Source organism: Patella vulgata, chromosome 1, assembly GCF_932274485.2.
Source record: "Patella vulgata chromosome 1, xgPatVulg1.2, whole genome shotgun sequence".
NCBI lineage: Eukaryota > Metazoa > Mollusca > Gastropoda > Patellidae > Patella > Patella vulgata.
In genome coordinates this window covers 45772892-45792153 of record NC_065879.2, presented here as the reverse complement: position 1 = coordinate 45792153, position 19262 = coordinate 45772892, and the positions used below count along the sequence as shown (strand labels likewise).

The window sequence follows — 19262 nt, the reverse complement described above, 5'->3', positions numbered from 1 at the left end:
TTATGTAAGATAAAGAGCTGGCCGTTCTTGCTATAATAGTTTAAAAATAGATAATGAATAATGAATATTGGAAATTTCAGTTAAATTAGTTTATTCTGAGTTAAGTTAGGAGTGTTTGAAGCTTTGACACAAAAAACATAAAGTCTTGATTGTCAAGTTCCATTGCTACTATTATGAATGAAATCTTGATTTTCCATTGGAACATTAAACTATAATATGGTGCTGGGGTTCTATTCTATTCAATATCCCAGCCTTTTAATGGTCTAGAGAGTTGATTTAGGCTTGTCATATGATAAATGTATAAATGATAATTTAAATAACATTTGAAGCCAAATAAAATTTTTGCAATAGACTGATAATGCATCTTTTAAATTGATATGTCAACAGTGGTGTGTTTAAATGCTTTCTGACATTTAGTTGAAAGTTGAGTCTTCACCAGAGCAGATAATTAGGCTAAAATCATTGACCATAGGTCTACATACTATAAATTTGAATGTTAACTTTTAATTTGTTTCTTTTTTAAAGTAATGAGATATTTTAATTTGTTCTCCCAGGTCGGAGAAATAGTCGTGAAGTAGTAGGAAGTAATTTAGGAGTAACAATAAAGTTATTCTGTGACAAGATGCCTATTAATATCAACAAGTTACTAAAGGTAAGTTTTATAAGTCAAACCATGTATTATAAGGTCCATGGTTAAACAGAATAATATTTATTTCACCCTTTTTTGTAATCTACACCTTGTGTGCATTTTTATACGCCCACATGGAAATGTGGTCGTATATTGCCGTCACCCCCGTCCGTTTTCCACAATTTCTTGTGAACACTCTACAGACTACATTTATCATCTGATTGTTTTGAAATTGATATTGTTTGCATTAGTGAGATGAAGAATCCTATTTAATTTCAATAACTTCCGTCAATTTCTTCTTAAGTTATAGCCCTTGTTTCACTTTGTTGCACCTTGTGAACGCTCAAACGACAAAAGTTATCAACCGATCTGTATGAAATTTATATGCATCATTTAAATTTGTAAACCAAGAATCCTGTTAAATTTCAGCAATTTCCGTTAATTACATCCAGAGTTATGGCCCTTGTTTCACTTTGTTGAATCTTGTGAACGCTCTAATGACAACAGTTATCATCCGATCTGTTTGAAATTTATATGCATCATTTAAATTAGTAAAATGAAGAAGCCTATTGAATTTCAGCAATTTCCCTTAATTATGCTGTGAGTTATGGCCCTTGTTCACTTTGTTGTACCTTGTGAATGCTCTAACGACAAAAGTTATCAACCGATCTGTATGAAATTTATATGTATCATTTAAATTAGTAAAACGAACAAGCCTATTGAGTTTCAGCAAATTTCAGTTAATTACATCTAGAGTTATGGCCCTTGTTTCACTTTGTTGAATCTTGTGAACGAACAACAAAAGTTATCACCCAATCTGTATGAAATTCATATGCATCATTTCAATTAGTGAAATGAAGAAGCCTATTGAATTTCAGCAATTTCCGTCTATTACTTCTAGAGTTATGGCCCTTGTTTTACTTTGTTGAATCTTGTGAATGTTCGAACGACAAAGTTTTATCATCCGATCTGTATGAAATTTATATGTATTATTTGAATTAAAACGAAAAAGCCTCTCGAATTTCTGTAGATTACTTCCAGTGTTATAGCCCTTGTTTTAGTTTTTAGAACCTTGTGAACCCTCAAACGACGAAAATTATAATGTCATCTGTTCGAAATTGTCTATTAAATGCCCCTAATTACCTACAAAAGAATAACTATGTGACAACCCTTGTCGACCGCTCGGACGATTTAGCTGCTGCGGGCGTATGTTTTGTTGCCTGGCAACCTATCTTTGAAAACTGGAATAAGGGTTTCACTGCCTGGAAGATAAGGGTATGTCAGAATATAATGGTTATTTCCCAGTGCAAAAATTAAAGTAAATTTTTATAGACAGAGTTTACTGAAAATAGACAATTTCTATAGACAATTTCTGTAGAAAGTTTATACTAAATAAGTGAATATATAAATTTCTATAGATAGTTTCTAATGAATATAGACAATTTCTATAGACAGTTTCTAATGAATTTAGACAATTTCGCAAATGTTTATGTAATGTGATAAAATCCAATGTAATTTTGTATGATATTATTCAAAATTAATTACATTATTTTCTAGGGAATAATTATAATTCCTCTTTAATTAATATACGAAATTCTCAAATTGCTTTTTTCTTCACGACAGGTAGCGTTTGGCATCCGAGGCCTAACGAGAAAAGAGATTAAAAAACTTCAGGTGAAAAATGAGATGTATGTAAACAGTAAATCACATATAGCCAATCACGAAATTAGTCGAGTTGGTTCAAACCACTCTGTACATGGTGTTCCTTTATCAAGGTCATTTAGTGGGCCAATCATATTACAACATGTTGGAACCAGTATTCTTAATGTTGAAATGGTAAGTAGATCGCCACAGTTTTTATTTTAGAAGTTTGTTATGTGTATACTTGTGATACAACTTCCTGTAAGTTTGATGTGTGTCTCATTGTGATATTTGCACATCCATTATTAACATGAAATATGAATGAAAAAGGAATTTACATATCATCATTTCTAGCTCTGCTGATAAATTTAATTTTTGACCATCCAAAAAGGGGACATATTTCCACAGGCTTTTTAGTGTGCTTACTTTAAAGACGCAACATTCATGGATAGAAACTATGGCAGTATATTAGATTTAAAATTCTAACGTGCAATCGTCTAATTTCTAACTTCTCATTTTTTTTTGTTTTTGAAGACAAGTGAAGGATTTGGAGAACTTCAAATGATTTTTTTTATAGTTAAGCCAATATTAATATTTATATACTGTTGATCTGCATTCTATTACTGCTTTAACAAAAATGTCACTTTATATAGGTGGAAAAGGTGATTTTGAGATTATGATTATACATTTGATTTTATTAGTTTTTCAAGTAGATCTCATCATTCTTCTCCCAAAACTTTTTACAGATTCAAAATCGGATGAATTTTTTTTTTTTTTATGGAAGCTCAAAGTTGCGATTTTTGACTTTTCGCGGAAGAAAGGTTTTTCAACGCCTTGAAAAAGTCATTTTTGGTGTTTTTTGCGATGTCATATTTCATTTCATAGCAAACCTATCAAATATGTAGATGTAAATTCATGAAATACAACTTTAAGGCTAATTATGTTTCGATTTTCACATTTTTGTAACAATTACCCTGATTTCCCAAGCAACTCCAAAATTAGATTTTGTCAAAGTGATTTTGGTCAATTTTTTCATCAAAAATTGTCTTGTCCATGTTATATCTGAAATATTGAACCTGGTTGTTATGCATTTTAAAATTAGTAGCTATCAAGTAAGATTAACAGGAGAAAAAATATTCATATGCCTTCTCTCAAGGGCAGGATATATGTTCATTTTTGAACAATTTTCCGTGGGAGCAAATTTCCTATTTTTGGGGCGTTTTTAGGACCTTAATAAAATAAGAAGGAATGGAGATACATAAGTGAAATTATGTGAACATGTCAAAAAGTTTGTGAATTTTACTTCTAATTCGTCATATATTATCAATTTTGGTTGTCATAGCAACCAAAATGGAAAAAAATGCAATTTTCAACGTTATTTACCATAACCCAAAAGGTGATCTCCACATTTTGAAGTAAGCAATTTAAATGTTTGAAACCCATGCAATATCAAATTATACGGATTGTGTAAGTTTGAGAAAAATATGAAGGAGTTTGAGTTGTTACCATAGCAACTACAGTTATTTTTTTTCCAAAAAGCATTATTTTCCAATATTTATGACATCAATATTGATAATTGTGTTATCTTAAAATCAGAAGCTATCAGGCAAGGTTTTAAAAAATAAATAAAATCAAAATATTTTTATGTCTTCGGCATTGGCCGAGAAAGTTCATCCAGATTTTCCGGCGTGGTTCCCCCTTGTCAGTGATGCAGGACGGAGGGCCTGACAAGGACAGCTGTCTAGTCCTTTGGATGAGACGAAAAACCGAGGTCCCGTGTATACATTGGAATGCACGTAAAAGATCCCTTGGCAGTTGGAATTCGATATAAGAGTAGGCGATAGTGCCGCTGCCCGGGCAAAATTTCCCTCATAGCCCACTGTATGGCGTATGCCCGTCTTCATTAGCCCAGTTTAGGAGCAGAACAGTAGGACGTTAAACCCCATTTCATTTCATTTCATTTATATGTCTTCTTTCAACAGCAGGAAAGGGGTTCATTTTTTAAAAACATTCCTCAGTAGCAAATTGCCCATTTTGGCCGTTATTACGACATAAATAAAATATGAAGTATATTGAAGTGAAGTTTTGTTTACAAGTAAATGTGATTGTGAATTTTTAAAATCACATGTCTTTACTCTTGTATATTACTTAATATTTGGATGTTATAGTACCGGTAACCAAAACGAAAAACAAACCAACAAAAATGCAATGTTTTTACCATTTTCAATGGTGTTTACCATACTGAATTGCAAATGATCCCCACATTTTAAGTACGATACCAGTAAGCATTTTAGCATATACTTATAACACATGTAATATAAAATATTATGAATTGTGTAATTTTAGGGAAATATTAAGGACTTTGGGTGGTTGCTATAGCAACTACATAATTTTAAAAATAACATAACTGTTGTTTCACTGTCATTATTGTTCTCAGCATTCATTACTTTCATGAAGGCCTACATGTTACAAGAAGAATTCTACTTTGACATATTATTTTCTACTCAGTAGATAACAAAATTGACCAATAAAAAGTTATTTTTGTGGTGCATAATTCTCAAAAAGTACTAAGTAGGCTATCGATAGGCTACGGTAGTGTTAAGGCCTATGTAACTGAAAACTACAACATTATGTGGTCAAAGATAATGCAACAATTTGACCGAAAGAATTGTTTTGTTTTTACTTCACTTTTGAATTTTCATTATTCATTCAAATCCGGATGACTCTTCTTCCTTTTTATTTTGTACATTTTCATCAATGTGAATATCAAATCAACAAGGCCTTAATAAGGCCTTACGTTTGTCGGTAATTTCAATTTGTTTAACTGGCCAATAAATATAGAGCCCCTATAATTAGGTGTTAAATATATTTACCAAAAAAATCAAAGAATTAAAATTATAATAATCAGTATGACAACTATAATGCTAAATTATTTAATAAAATGTTTTGCGACAATTGGTTGGTATACGTATCGACATGACTGACCTAATTCTATGACGGTTCCATCATCTCAACCTCTTCAAACGAAAAATCTAGAATCTGAGCCATTTTGTAAATTATTCTTAGCTAGCGTTAATTCTTTTTTTGTTCCAGCTTTATTTGGATATAATTCCCTTTTAAGTGGATAGAAATCGTATGTATTATCCGTAGAAAGTTGTCTTCCCTCACAGCTGCGGAATGTAATAATGGCTCTCCGACACCCGTGTTGATATTTTCTGGTTTCAATTCCATTCGTGCGCAGAGTAAATGCTTTAAATCAGGCATGAATAATTCACGGAACTCAGCGAATTTTTTATTTCAGAACATTGAAATACTCGTCAATGCTACGGAATATTTCAATTGTTGTTGAAAAACATTTGGTGTTAAATGTAAAGACGTGTTGTAGCTGGGAGAAAATTTCCTTTTAGTGTAGAAGCGCGAGAATATGAGTAACGTGATGTCAACACAGTCGCCCTTGCAAAAGGCGAGAAAATAAATCGAATTATCTATTTTTGGGCAACTCTTTTATTCATATAACATAATGCTTACTTCATAAATGAACATTCAGTTGCATTTCGACGTAATTTACCGCGAATATGGGTCTTGGGGACTTGAAATACAGTTTTTCTTTGTCGTGTCTTATGACGTCATAACACGAAACACTACGAGGTTTATTCGTTCACAAAAAGTCACGTTGTATACCATTTAGTAGCATCGGAACGGCAATAAAACGAACTTTCGATCGGTCGGTTATGGAATCTTGACAAATTGCCTCAAAACTCAACATTTCTAAGCGAAATAAAAATGTGAAGCAAATTGACATTCTACCCAAATACCGTATACCATGGAAAAACGACTTTGGTTGATGCAGCACAAAATGCACAGTGTATACTTTCTTTTGGACATTAGTATATATATTTCTATGATATAAGTATACTGATATCTTCCGGTGTGGTTCTCCCTCCCTTTTTATTGATACAGGGCGGGGGGTCTGACATGGATAGTGCCTAGTCGTTTGGATGGTATAAAGAGACATTTTTTAAAGCAGTAAGAGAATATAGACTAACAGTATACAAATATTAATTGGCTTAACTGTAAAAAAAAAATCAAATAAAATTCTCCAAATCCTGCACTTGTCTTAAAAAAATAAATGAACAAATGCTGTTTAGCTTATATTTGAAATAGTATTTGCAAACCAGATCACGTTCGATGTTGTTTTCAATTCTAATACTCCACCAAACCATTCAAATTGCCAAATTGAGCACACAGTGGTGACACCAAACGATGTCATAATGATGGTTGCTAGGTAGAAGTATCAAAATTCTAAATTTGATCGACGTTCATGATTAACATGTAAAGTGACAATGAAGTAGACATTTTTCGACTTAATAATAGAAATAAAGATGAAACAGAATTAAAATTTACACTAAACAAATGAAGAAGTTGGATTATACATTGTCTTAATTTAGAAATAACATGAATAGAAGTTAGAAATTACATGAATAGAAGGTAGAAATTAGATGACAGCATGTTAGAATTTTTGATCTAATAATATATACCGCCAAGAAACAAGCTAATATTGCGTAGCTGAAGACAGAATACTGTGGTGTCATCATGAAATCAATAGAAAGTAATGAAAACATTACATGGCCATGACTAAAATCAGGATTGGTCAGTTTCAATAATTTTTGGACTAATATGCTTTTGATAGAACTTTTTTACAATCTAGTTGGACTGAAAGTCTGATATTTGATTTCAAGTTTGGACGATTGTGCCTTCTAGAGTTGTGACAAATAGACATTTTTAATGCATGTTACCTTACGATATTGAAATCTACAAACTGTTTATAAACATAGTTCTTTCCTGGAGTAAAATTATAAAGGTCGTCCCCTACATATATATGTAATATATCAGTGCCTATGATTATTTTATTAAAAATATCATATTGAGCTGACTGACACAATAGTGTGAAACAATTAATATTTTAATCTGTGTATTGACATAGAAAATTTGAATCTAAAGCCCTTTGGAATTTTTAAAATTTATGTTTAGTGAGATTTAATCGTAACATGCCAATGTTATTATTTCATCAAAGAATTAATAAAACAAATATTTATACCCTTAAAATATTTTAAAATAGCCCCAAAGCTCAAGATCAAGGTCACGGTCTTTAGGAATGTATGTCTTTCCAAATAAGGAAAGTCATATTTTGAATCAGGAGGACGTAAGTATATTTGGTCATGTGAATCTGTTGTAACGGCATGACTTTGGTTTAACATGTTTTTGTTACAGTTTGTTTGTTATATAGGTGAAGTGGTGTTACTATTATGTATTAGACGTTAAATTTGTAATAAACAAACAACTATTTTACTACTGTTGTGAATTTTTTTGACATTTAGGTTTTTGTCTTATACCTTGCACAGAAAGCAGGAGACTATTAAAATGGGTTCCACTATTTAGAGCACTTCTAATGAATGATGAAATACACTTTGGTGTCTAGTTTTATTAAATCAGTACCTTGACTAAGTTTGATAATGAACATTTTCTGCTCCGATTTATGGAGCCGAATTGTTGCCATATTAAGAGAAAATGTCATGGTTATAATTGCAAAATTATCATAGACAAAATGGTAAAAATGGCCATTTTCGAGATTTTTCACATGTAAATATCACATAACATTTAATACATTTAAATGGATATTTACCATAAAACAAAATTGCTCGACAAAAATTAACAATGTAAAATAGTTATGTTTTTTCCCTCTCTTTTCACCTGAGCAAATTCACTGTAAATTCTTCATCTTTGCATTTTAAACTATCAGATTTTCTCCATTGCATTTTCGACTATCACAATTTCTCCAATCTACTAACTGACCATATAAGGAAAGGGGAGTGTTTCCGAGTTCGGCCGAAGTTGACGTCATAACTCATCTGTTTTTACCGTCTGGACTAAAATTAATGCTCCCTCATACACGACGTCATAAATCTACGTTGATATAAGCGGCTGCTGCATTTGGAGTTCTTCGGTTAGCTGAGAGAATAGTAAGAGCAGGAGGACCGCATCACACATAAACAACTACACAATACAAACCCGTGGACACGACACACAATATAGGCTACACATATATTTCAAACAATAAGCATATCAAATCAAGTGAATGGATCAGGAGGTCAGCCGTAAGCGTCCACAGCGCTGTAGGCCTACAGGATTTTGACTTATAAAAACACCTGGTGATTAATTAATTATATAAAACAATATTTAACGTAATATGTTTTGTAGGTAATTGTTTAATTGTAGGAACCATAGTACGCCAACATCAAAAGATGACGTCACATCTATATTTTTATTGAAGACTACATAAAACTTATTAGGCCTACATACTGGCTACCGGATACTTGTTTAAAAAAATTCCGCTTTGCAAAAGTTTAAAATGCTAATGGTTAAAATTCAATAACTATTACTAACATGATACCATCCGACCATCAATAATATAGGTTTTGTTTTTTTTAACTCTTGAGTCTTGTCGGAGAAGTATATATAGGCCTTATTAGGCCCACCTTGTATTTTAATTAATACAACTTTTGTTTCTAGTTGTATTTTAATTTTTATTTTTTTTAATTTTCTACAAATTACAGATCTTTATCAACTAAATATTGTAACTGTTCTTGTGGAATAAATAACTTTGGCGGAAAGATGATACTCTCTACCATGCCCTAATTGTCTTGTTTGCAATTTATTACACCGTCTAATAACTGTAAAGCTTTTCTTAATTGATTAAGGCAGCCAGGCACTGCTTTTGTAGTTTCACTTATTTCAGATGTAAGTTACAGCTCCATAAATTTGCACACATCCATGCCGATGTGCTGTCAAAGATTCATCCGGTCTATGAAGACAATGAGTCAACCTCATATCAAGGTTCGATGATATAACTCATTAAACAAAAAGTTGTTCGACATGACAACGAATTAATTCATTAAATAATAAATAAAATCGGACAATTCTTAAGAGTTATGAATAACCCAATGGAGTAGTAATTTTAGCCGAGACGATAAATACTGACGTCTTAAGACGTCATCTTCGGCTGTACCCGGAACCACGCCCTCTGTCCGTTTGATTGGAGAAATTTTTGTGGTAGAAATTACAATGGAGAAATTCTGATAGTTGAAAATGCAAAGATGAAAAAGTTTGAGTGAATTTGCAAAGGCGAAAAGAAGAAAGTGAAAAAACATAACTAGATTTTTTGGGTTTGTTTTGATACTAATATAGTGATTTTGTGTTATGTGATATTTACAAGTGAAAAATCTCAAATGACCATTTTGACTATTATAATTTGTCAATTTTAACTATTATATTTTCTCTTAATATGGTAAGGATTCGGCTCCATACGGTTATGCAGATTGATAAGCATTTTGATTGCTAGATGCTCTATCTAAAGGTAAATGTAATTAATAAAATCTATGTATTTTGGAAGTTAGAGGGTGGGGGGGAGGCAACAGCATCCACTATTGACTTGTTTACTTTGTTTTATTTATGCCAAATAAGAGTCTTTCGTTGTAATTTGTTTTATTTATGCCAAATAAGAGTCTTTCGTTGTAATTGGTTAGTGCTATTTCCACATTTGATCACAACTGCACTGTCACAACTCATTTATAGTTGATTTAATTTTTTTTTTTTTTTTTATCCTAATAGATTCATCTGGATTGCATATTTATCATTTTCACATATGTCCATTATTTTTATGCACATTTATTTGATGTTTTTATTATTTAAGGATTTATTAATGTAACACTTTAAATTGGGTTTTTGATGTTTTACAATTAGATTGGGAAAAAAAAATGTTATTCCTGAGTGAATTTTTGTATTTGTTAATCATAAATGTCTTACAATTAGATTGGGGAAAAAAAATGTTATTCCTGAGTGAATTTTTGTATTTGTTAATCATAAAAGAAGTTTATTTTGTATTATTTGTTCTTGTTTGTGATTGAACTACCATGTTACCTATATATATGTAAGTATTAGTAGTTATAGGGTACATATGATTCCAATAATTTAACTGGAAAAATATGAATAAGACAAAAGAAAAGAGAAGAGAAAAAACTTCACCTAAAACACTAAATTATGCGTAGATGGATATAAACACACACTATTTAAAAATGTCTTAACTTTATATAGTTAGAATTTGCTACTCAGAATATCATTGGACATAAGCTGATGTTTTAAATTCTTTTACAGATTCATTTGATATGGGGTTGGTTACCACCAAGACTAGCTGTCTGTCAGCCATTTTTATTGTACACATCTGAAGAACACGGAACAAGTCTACGAACATTGTATAGTAAGATAGAAGATAAAACACAGACTATAATTATCATTAAAACGACCAGAGGAGAGGTTAGTATTCACAAATTAAAAGTAGCTGATTTAAATTAGATTAATCTTGATTCAGTTGGAGACTAACTAATATAAAATCAATTAATTATCAATGGATCTTATTTTATCAACCACAGCCTTGGCTTAGTCTCACAAATATTATTATATATAAGCCTACAACTGAATGCCAAACAATAAATTTATTATCAGTATCAGTGGATTTTGGTTCAATGAATACATTGGCATTCCATGTCCTCAGACACCGACCAAGATCACTCCAAAACAATGTCTCAAAGTGAGTGTTATATTCCCGTTGATAATCAAGCGGTTGTTGATTACAAATGAACTAATGATAATGATACTTAAAAAGAAAGATTTTTTGTCAAAATAACTTTTTAAAAGAATAATGATTTACCAGTTTATAAAAAAACCCTTCCTGTGCCAATGAATAGTGGTTGGACAACCCTATCACAGATATATTAATATGTACAACTTGAAATCACATAATATAGACAAGTTAATTTTTAAAGATGATGTATAGGACTATGAAGGTGAATCATCAAGACTAGTAACTCTTGGAAGGATTATGGTTTTTATACGCCAACATTTTCATGTGGACGTATATTGTTGTAGCCCCTGTCCCTTTGTCGGTTCGTTGGTCCACAATTTGTTTGTGGACACTCTACAGGTCACAATTTTTATTCAATTTTGACGAAACTTAAAATATAGGATTTTTATTCAATTTTGACGAAACTTATTGGCATAAATCGGACCTTAACTTCATGGATTATGGCCCCTGATTGTACGAACGATCACGTTTTTAGCTTGTGGTCCTTCTATAGGTAACAATTTTTATCCGATTTAAAAAAAAAACATTTGAATATATCACCCTAATGATGGCCGAGTTCGAATTTTCTGAAAATCGGACCAAAACTGCCGGACAAAATGGCCACCCCTTGTACACAAATTGTGTAATTATATGGTATATCAAGGTTGTGGAGCCTATGGAGGCCTCAATTTTGATCTGTTTTTGATGAAACTTAAAATACATGTTTATAACCCAAGGATCTTGGTTCCTTTCGATATTTGCTCATAACTTCCTGAATTATGGCCCTTGATTGTACGAAAAATCACATTTTTAGCATGTGGCCCCTCTAGAGGTCACAATTTTTATCCGATTTAAAAAATGTTTGAATATATCACCGTTTTACCCTAATGATGGTTGAGTTCCAATTTTGTGAAAATCGGATCAAAACTGCTGTACAAAATGGCTGCTCCTCGTATGCAAATAGTGTACATATATGGTATATCACGGTTGTGGACCCTCTAGGAGTCACAATTTTGATCCGATTTTGATGAAAATTGAAATATATCTTTATAACCCAAAGATCTCGGTCTCTGTCGATATTCTCGCATATCTGGTTACAACTTCCTGAATTATGGCCCTTGATTATACGAAAAATCTCTTTTTGTTTAGCTTGGTAACTTTTAAATGTCATGGAAAGTTTCAGCATCTTGTCTATTATTCTATTATTATGTGAAGTGTGTAATCATCAGTATGTGTTTCTTTTTTTCCACCAACCTCGTGGGTTTTCTCTGGGTCCTCTGGTCTCCTCCCACTGCTAAAGACCCCTACGCGCAAACGAATTATTGAAATAAAATTAAACCATATGTTAGTCCCGAAATGACCTAGTTTGTGTCGAGTGGACGTTAAACCCCCTTTCTCACTCTCACTCTTCTTTTTTCCAGATATTTGGAGCATTTTGTTCAGCACCGTGGGAAGAAAGAAAGTCAAGCAACAAGAATTTATCTTATTTTGGAACCGGAGAAACATTCCTTTTCTCATTGCAACCTTGTAAAAGGAAATATGATTGGGTTGGCATCATACAAGAAGGAATCCCCAAAACTGCAAATATGTTCCTGGCAGGAGATAACTCTGTTATGACTATTGGAGGAGGGTAAGTTGTATAGTTTGTTCCTATTTGGGTTTTTTTTTTTTATGAAAACTGCTAATTTAATCACTCACTACCACTTATTATTCAATATATCACAATATCAGTACTTGAATAACAATAGCAAAGACTTATGACTTGTTTTTTCTAAACAGAACATTTGAATATTTTTGTTTAAGACACACTGCAACCAACTTTCTTTGAATTTTTAAATGTATAGATTGCATTATATTTCAAAATTGCTTGATCAAAATATTTAAAAGAGATAACAGTATAGATTAAAATCAAGTCAACTGTATATACCTTCTAGTTTTACTTTTAGGACTTAGTTAAATCTCCTATTTTGAAAAATGATCTCCCTATCTCCTGACAATGGTCTCTTGAAGATGCAACTCTAGGGGTTAACAGGTTTGCCATATTTGAAAACAATGTTGGAAAATGACATTTTTATATGGCCGTCGCCCCTGTCCGTCCACAATTGTTTGTGGACACTCTACAGGTCACAATTTTTATCCGATTTTAACGAAACTTAAAATATTGGTTTATCTCCCTAAGATCTCGGACTACAAGTTCATGTATTATGGCCCCTGATTGTACGATAAATCGCGTTTTTAGCTTGTGGACCTTATAGTTATAGAGGTCACAATTTTTATACGCCCACATGGAAATGTGGTCGTATATTGCCGTTGCTCCCGTCCATCCACAATTTCTTGTGAACACTCTAATGACTACATTTATCATCTGAATGTTTTGAAATTGATATTTTGTTTGCATTAGTAAGATGAAGAAGCCTATTTAATTTCAATAACTTCTGTTAATAACTTCCATGATATGGCGATTATTGTTTCAAACTAAAGTATTGTTTAAATGTGGGTGAATTTATTTTAACATTTTTTTTAAAAAGCTACATTGAGATTGAGACTTTGAAGTAAATATAAAGTGACCGATGTAGGCTATTGTATTATTATATATACGAAGGATTAAGACACAGAAAACATCGAGTCGACTCCTACGCACGTACGAAAAATAGACGAAGAGAACGATACCGGTACTCGATAGTGCTTTTTGGCAAATCTTATCAATACTATCGATATTTTACCCAGGTCTACCGATGATATAGTAATACTTTCAACTCTCAATATGGCTACATTCCGATTTTTTAAATATTTTTTAGAATAAAAAATCGTACTAAAAAACGGTACGATAAGAATTTTCTCCCTTAAAAAAGGATGCATTATTTTTGTGAAAGTAATAAAAATATTGAACGTGATTACTTACAAAAGAATAAATATGCGACAACCCTTGTTGACCGCTCGGACGATTTAGCTGCTGTGGGCGTATGTTTTGTTGCCTGGCAACCTATCTTTATCTGATTTTGTGGCCTGACAAGGACAGCTGTCTAGTCCTTCGGATGAGACAAAAAAACGTGGTCCCGTGTATACATTGGAATGCACGTAAAAGATCCCTTGGCAGTTGGAATTCGATATAAGAGTAGGCGATAGTGCCGCTGCCCGGGCAAAATTTCCCTCATAGAACACTGTATGGCATATGCCCGTCTTCATTAGCCCAGTATAGGAGCAGAACAGTAGGAAGTTAAACCCCATTTCATTTCATTTCATTTATGTGATTTTGTTAAAATTTGAAATGTAAGTTTATAACCCAAAGATCTTGGTTCCTTTTGATATTCGCACATATCGGACCGTAACTTCATGAATTATGGCCCCTGATTGTACGAAAAATCGCATTTTTAGCTCTTGGACCCTATAGAGGTCATAATTTTTATCTGATTTAAAAAAAAACGTATTATTATACCACCGTTAAACCCTGAGGATGGCTGAGTTCGAATTTTGTGAAAATCGGCCAAAACTGACAGACAAAATGGCCGCCCTTTGTTCTCAAATAGCGTAAAAATATGGTATATCAAGGGTCCACAACCTTGATATACCATATTTTGACACGAGGGGCGGCCATTTTGACCGTCACGATTTTTACGAAATTTGAACTCAACCATCCTTAGGATGTAACGGTGATATATTGTAACTTTTTTTTAAATCAGATAAAAATTGTGACCTCTACTGTGTCCACAAGCTAAAAACACGATTTTTCGTACAATCAGGGGCCATAATTCAGGAAGTTATGGTCCGATATGCTTCGAATATTGAAAGGAACCGAGATCTGTGCGTTATAAACATACATTTCCAGTTTAAACCAAATCGGATGAAAATTGTGACCTCTACAGTGTTCACAAGCTAAAAACATGATTTTTTGTACAATCAGGGACCATAATCCATGAAGTTACAGTCCGATACATGCCAATATCGAAAGGAACCAAGATCTTAGTGTGATAAACCTATATTTCAAGTTTCATTGAAATTGAATAAAAATTGTGACCCATAGACTGTTCACAAACAATTGTGGACGGACAGGGGCGACTTGGGCGTATAAAAATACAGAACTTATTTCTTTAGGACCAATTTTACCATCAATGTTCTTACTGATACAAGATTTTCTGCCTTTAATCTTTTTAATTTCAGTCCAAAAGTCTCTATTTTTGTTATTATTAGCACTTATTGTGTCTTTATTTGTCATGGTGGATCTTAGGGCAAAGTAGAGCATAGTGGTACTTTGCCCTTGTTCGGTTTCTGATACTTGCTAGCTCCCCATCACATGGTTAACCATTATCTTTCCATATGGTATGCTATAAGATAGCAGTTTCCCTAGACGACCTAACATGGTCATTCCAACCAGGAATTGCTTGGGGGGGGGGGGGCTTTAGCGTATCTATGTGGTATAGTGGACTCAGCACTATCGATACTGAGAAAAAGTAATTTATCAAAATAAATTTCAATGTCATCATGATCTGTACAGTAATAATTATTACAATACAAAGCTTTGCATGGTACATTGATTTGTCTTTAATTTTTGTCTTAATTTTGCTTTGTAATCAGATATATTCTTATCAGAGGCTTCTGACCATTTTAAGATATTTTGTTTGACAGATGGTACAGGTGGTTGGTAATAATTTACAGATATACTTAATTGAAAAACAATGGGGATATGATCTGAAAGATTGTCACCCTGATTTCGAGATTTGTGTTCAGTTATGTTGCAAAACAGATTGTCAGTCATCAGGAAATGATCAATCAACGATCTTTCGCCATTGATCTTGCTTTCATATGAAGAATCACACTCATTGTGTTTAAAATCTATACCGTATTTGAGATTATTCAGATCTACAAAACGCTTAATATGCTGCAGATTGACAGAGTTTACTCTATATGTAGGTCAATGTTTAGGTCATCACCAACTAAAATAAAATCAACTTTTTCTGCACAGAATAGGTAGTTAAGGTCAGTTAGAGTGTCTTGATATGCATAGCCACAAGTACCATCACATGGCATGTAGACACTACAGAGCAAGACACACAGATTGTCCCATTTTAAGGAAACCGCACATACACGTTTCGAAGATAATTGCACTGGAAATACTTCGCAGATGAGGGAAGTTTTACGTAAAATGGTGCATCCACTGTACGGCCTTCCAGAGACACTCGTCCGGCATTCCAGACACCCCTTGGGCATTAACATTTAATTTCGATTTTGACACAGGGAATTAATATATTCTAGACGACCTACCCCATGACTATTGGAGTTGTAGGTTGCACAGGAAAACTTAGGCATACTTTAATGATCAGCTGAGCGAACCTCTTCCTTAGGAGGGACAAATTTTTGGACACACACACCACTAGGCCAGACTTTGTTGTCAAACAGACCTTGGAATTCATAGACAGGAACGCTGAGTTTAAAAGAGTTAAATCTGGAATTCAGGTTGGAGATGCAGTTCACATCTATTACATTAAACTTTTGGTTTTTTTAACATGCTCTGAAATTGACTCGGGTCGTATCTCTATCAACATTGTATATAAAGAGATCTTTATGGAATTATGGGGCACTTTTGAAACTCGCACCTGTTGTATTCGAACTGCCGGTAATAATTTTACGTCTGGTTCCTTGATCGTGTCAGGGACATCCTTTCTAACATGAAAACTTTAAGTTCAGTACGTCCTCTATCTACAGAGGAGTCGCGACTAAACTTGTACGATTTCTCTGCTGAAGTAATTTCAGAACCTCTAATAACATCATGTTTTCTATTATTAGTCGACCTTCTATTTGTTACACCAAATCTCTGATCTGAGCACTGTTTAAATAGAAACATATCACCTTGTGAAAATGTTACATCTGTACCTCTACGGTTGAGTGGACATGGCCCATTTGGTAGCCCTTCACACTTCATTGAGCCTTATCAGATTGATGAAAAATATTTTGGTCTATCCAATTATCACAAAAACTTACACAAAAAACAGTTCTGATAATATGAGGTCCATTTTTAATCCATTTTTTGTCCAAGGAATCACAAGAAATTACCAAAAAAAGGTTCAAGAGAACATCTCCTGAACTACACTGCCGCCATCTTGAGCGGTTTTAACTTGTAGGCATTTATGCAACAGCGGAATTTAATAAGACCAATCATTTGGGTCAAAGTGGTTATGATATAGCCCAAAATGTCTGATTCTGAGAGTGTGTCAACTGTCAAATCAGACATAAATACGTTTATAACCCAAAGATCTTGGTTCCTTTCGATATTTGCGCAAAATCGGATCGTGACTTCCTGAATTATGGCTCTTGACTGTTCGAAAAATCGCGTTTTTAACTTGTGATCCCTCTAGAGGTCACAATTAGTATGGTTGAGTTCGAATTTCGTGAAAATCGGACCAAAACTGACGGACGAAATGGCCGCTCTTCGTATAACACAAATGGTGTATATATGTGGTATATCAAGGTTGTAGATCCACTAGAGGCCACAATTTTTTTCCGATTTTGATGCAACCTTAAATTTATGCTTATATCACAAAGACCTTGGTTCCTTTCGATATTTGCGGATATCAGATCTTAACTTCTACGAAAAATCTTGTTTTTAGCTTGTAGTCCCTCAACTAACAACTTCTTTAATATTGGTAATATTTTCATGAAATTTGGAATGTATATAGATCACATTGACCCAACTTCATTGATACCATTAGATATGTCCTAACTTATCTCCCCATAGAAAATTAAGGATCAAATTTTAAAAAAAAAAATTGAATAAATATAGGTCAGGATTGCCTTGAAATTTTTTTTCTGTACTTGATGAGGAATTCCTGATGCGTACACAAAATATGAAGTCTATCGATACAACTGGAAGTGCCACCATCTTGAAACGTGAAAAGTCCCTAAGGCTTTTGCGATATTATACTTACAGACATGGGAGTTACATTTTCTGAATCCTTGAAGGAATGCCTAAAAAACATCAGAACAGAATTTTGATTTCGGTCAACTGATGGTCTCCATTTGGAATTGAATTTGAAGAACAGTGAAAAATCCACTTGAAGGGACGTGAAAATAAACACAATAGGCCGTAATATGTTCAATGCGTCTCTTATTTCTGAAATTAATACATTTCAGGATAGCCCGGGATCAAGGTCGAATTTTTGGTGTTTGAAAATTTCAAAATTTCGAATTTTGCCTTTGACCTTTTATGTGCCGACAAAGTTGTTTACAGGACAATTTATGTCTCTAATTTTCAAAATTTACAAATTTAACCTAAATATTCGAACAGCTGAGGTCAATCTGATTCAAAAAATATTAGTTCCTTTCAAAGTTATCTCATTTATTTTTTCGATATTTTCCTTCCTTTTTTAGTTCTTTCCCGCCATTTTTATTTCATTTTCTCATCCGTCCCGTTTTTAAACGGCTTGATCCATTTTTCTGAAACTTCTGGAACGGTAAGTCATTTCGATTACAGCAATCCAAGTCTCAGTTATTTCCCCTTAATTTTCAGATTATTTTTTTGCCCGGGTGCAATGTTTCTCACTTTTTTTAGACATGTAACTTTGCGAGTTTTTCACCGATTTTGATAATTATTTTTTCTTGTTCTTTTTTCTTTTAAGATACTTGATATAATCCATGTCACGTGACGATGAATATGAGAGCTTTCATATCTGCATGGGACAGTAGCAGATCTAGTTATTATTATTATTACAGCATATTTATAGTGCATCCTTTCATATAGCATGTTCAGGGGCACTTTACAAAATGACAATGTAATCATAAATAAACAAGAAGATTATGGACATGTTAACGATTGTAATTGTATACAGAGTCAGTTAAACGCCTGATTAAATAAATGTGTTTTAAGTTGTTTTTTTTAAAAGAATATAGAGATGTACAACATCTTAAACTAAATGGTAGATTATTCCATAAAACAGGTGCTTAACAACTTTTGTACTAATACACGAAATAGCTAATGTTCCGATGCCTAGATTTGAAATGTCAGTCCCATGAACCCTTTCAATAATACTTTGAAAATGCCAAAGTGCCACACTCCTTATTGGATAACGCCTATCCATCTTACTAAATTAAATGATTTATTCCCCCAATATAAAATACCCTTGACTCCTATATAAATCATCATAACCCCTAAACCATAAATACTTTGCATATGGCGTGTCTAGTATTATAGAACTGGTGGAGTTTCAATTCCCCGGTTGTACGTGACAGGAAGTAGGGTCGCCTGTCCAACCTCGTGGGTTTTCTCCGGGTCCTCCGGTTTCCTCCCACTACTAAAGTAAGGATGTGACGACTAAGCAAAACTTG

General features: G+C 33.1%; 1 protein-coding gene across 7 annotated transcripts in view; it reads left to right on the top strand.

The window, feature by feature from the left end:
• The window catches only part of LOC126807687 (GTPase-activating protein skywalker), a 79497-nt gene that overhangs the window by 53317 nt on the left and 6918 nt on the right, over positions 1–19262 (top strand). For 5 of the 7 annotated variants that reach the window (XM_056102413.1, XM_056102423.1, XM_056102432.1 and 2 more), the window contains exons 6-10: positions 555–652; positions 2252–2464; positions 7389–7472; positions 10481–10639; positions 12368–12576. In XM_056102413.1, the coding sequence (XP_055958388.1) occupies positions 555–652; positions 2252–2464; positions 7389–7472; positions 10481–10639; positions 12368–12576 (763 nt within the window). Of the gene's footprint in view, positions 1–554; positions 653–2251; positions 2465–7388; positions 7473–8941; positions 9684–10480; positions 10640–12367; positions 12577–19262 lie in introns of those variants that run through there. The other 2 variants (XM_050532439.2, XM_050532492.2) reach the window with 2 other exon arrangements.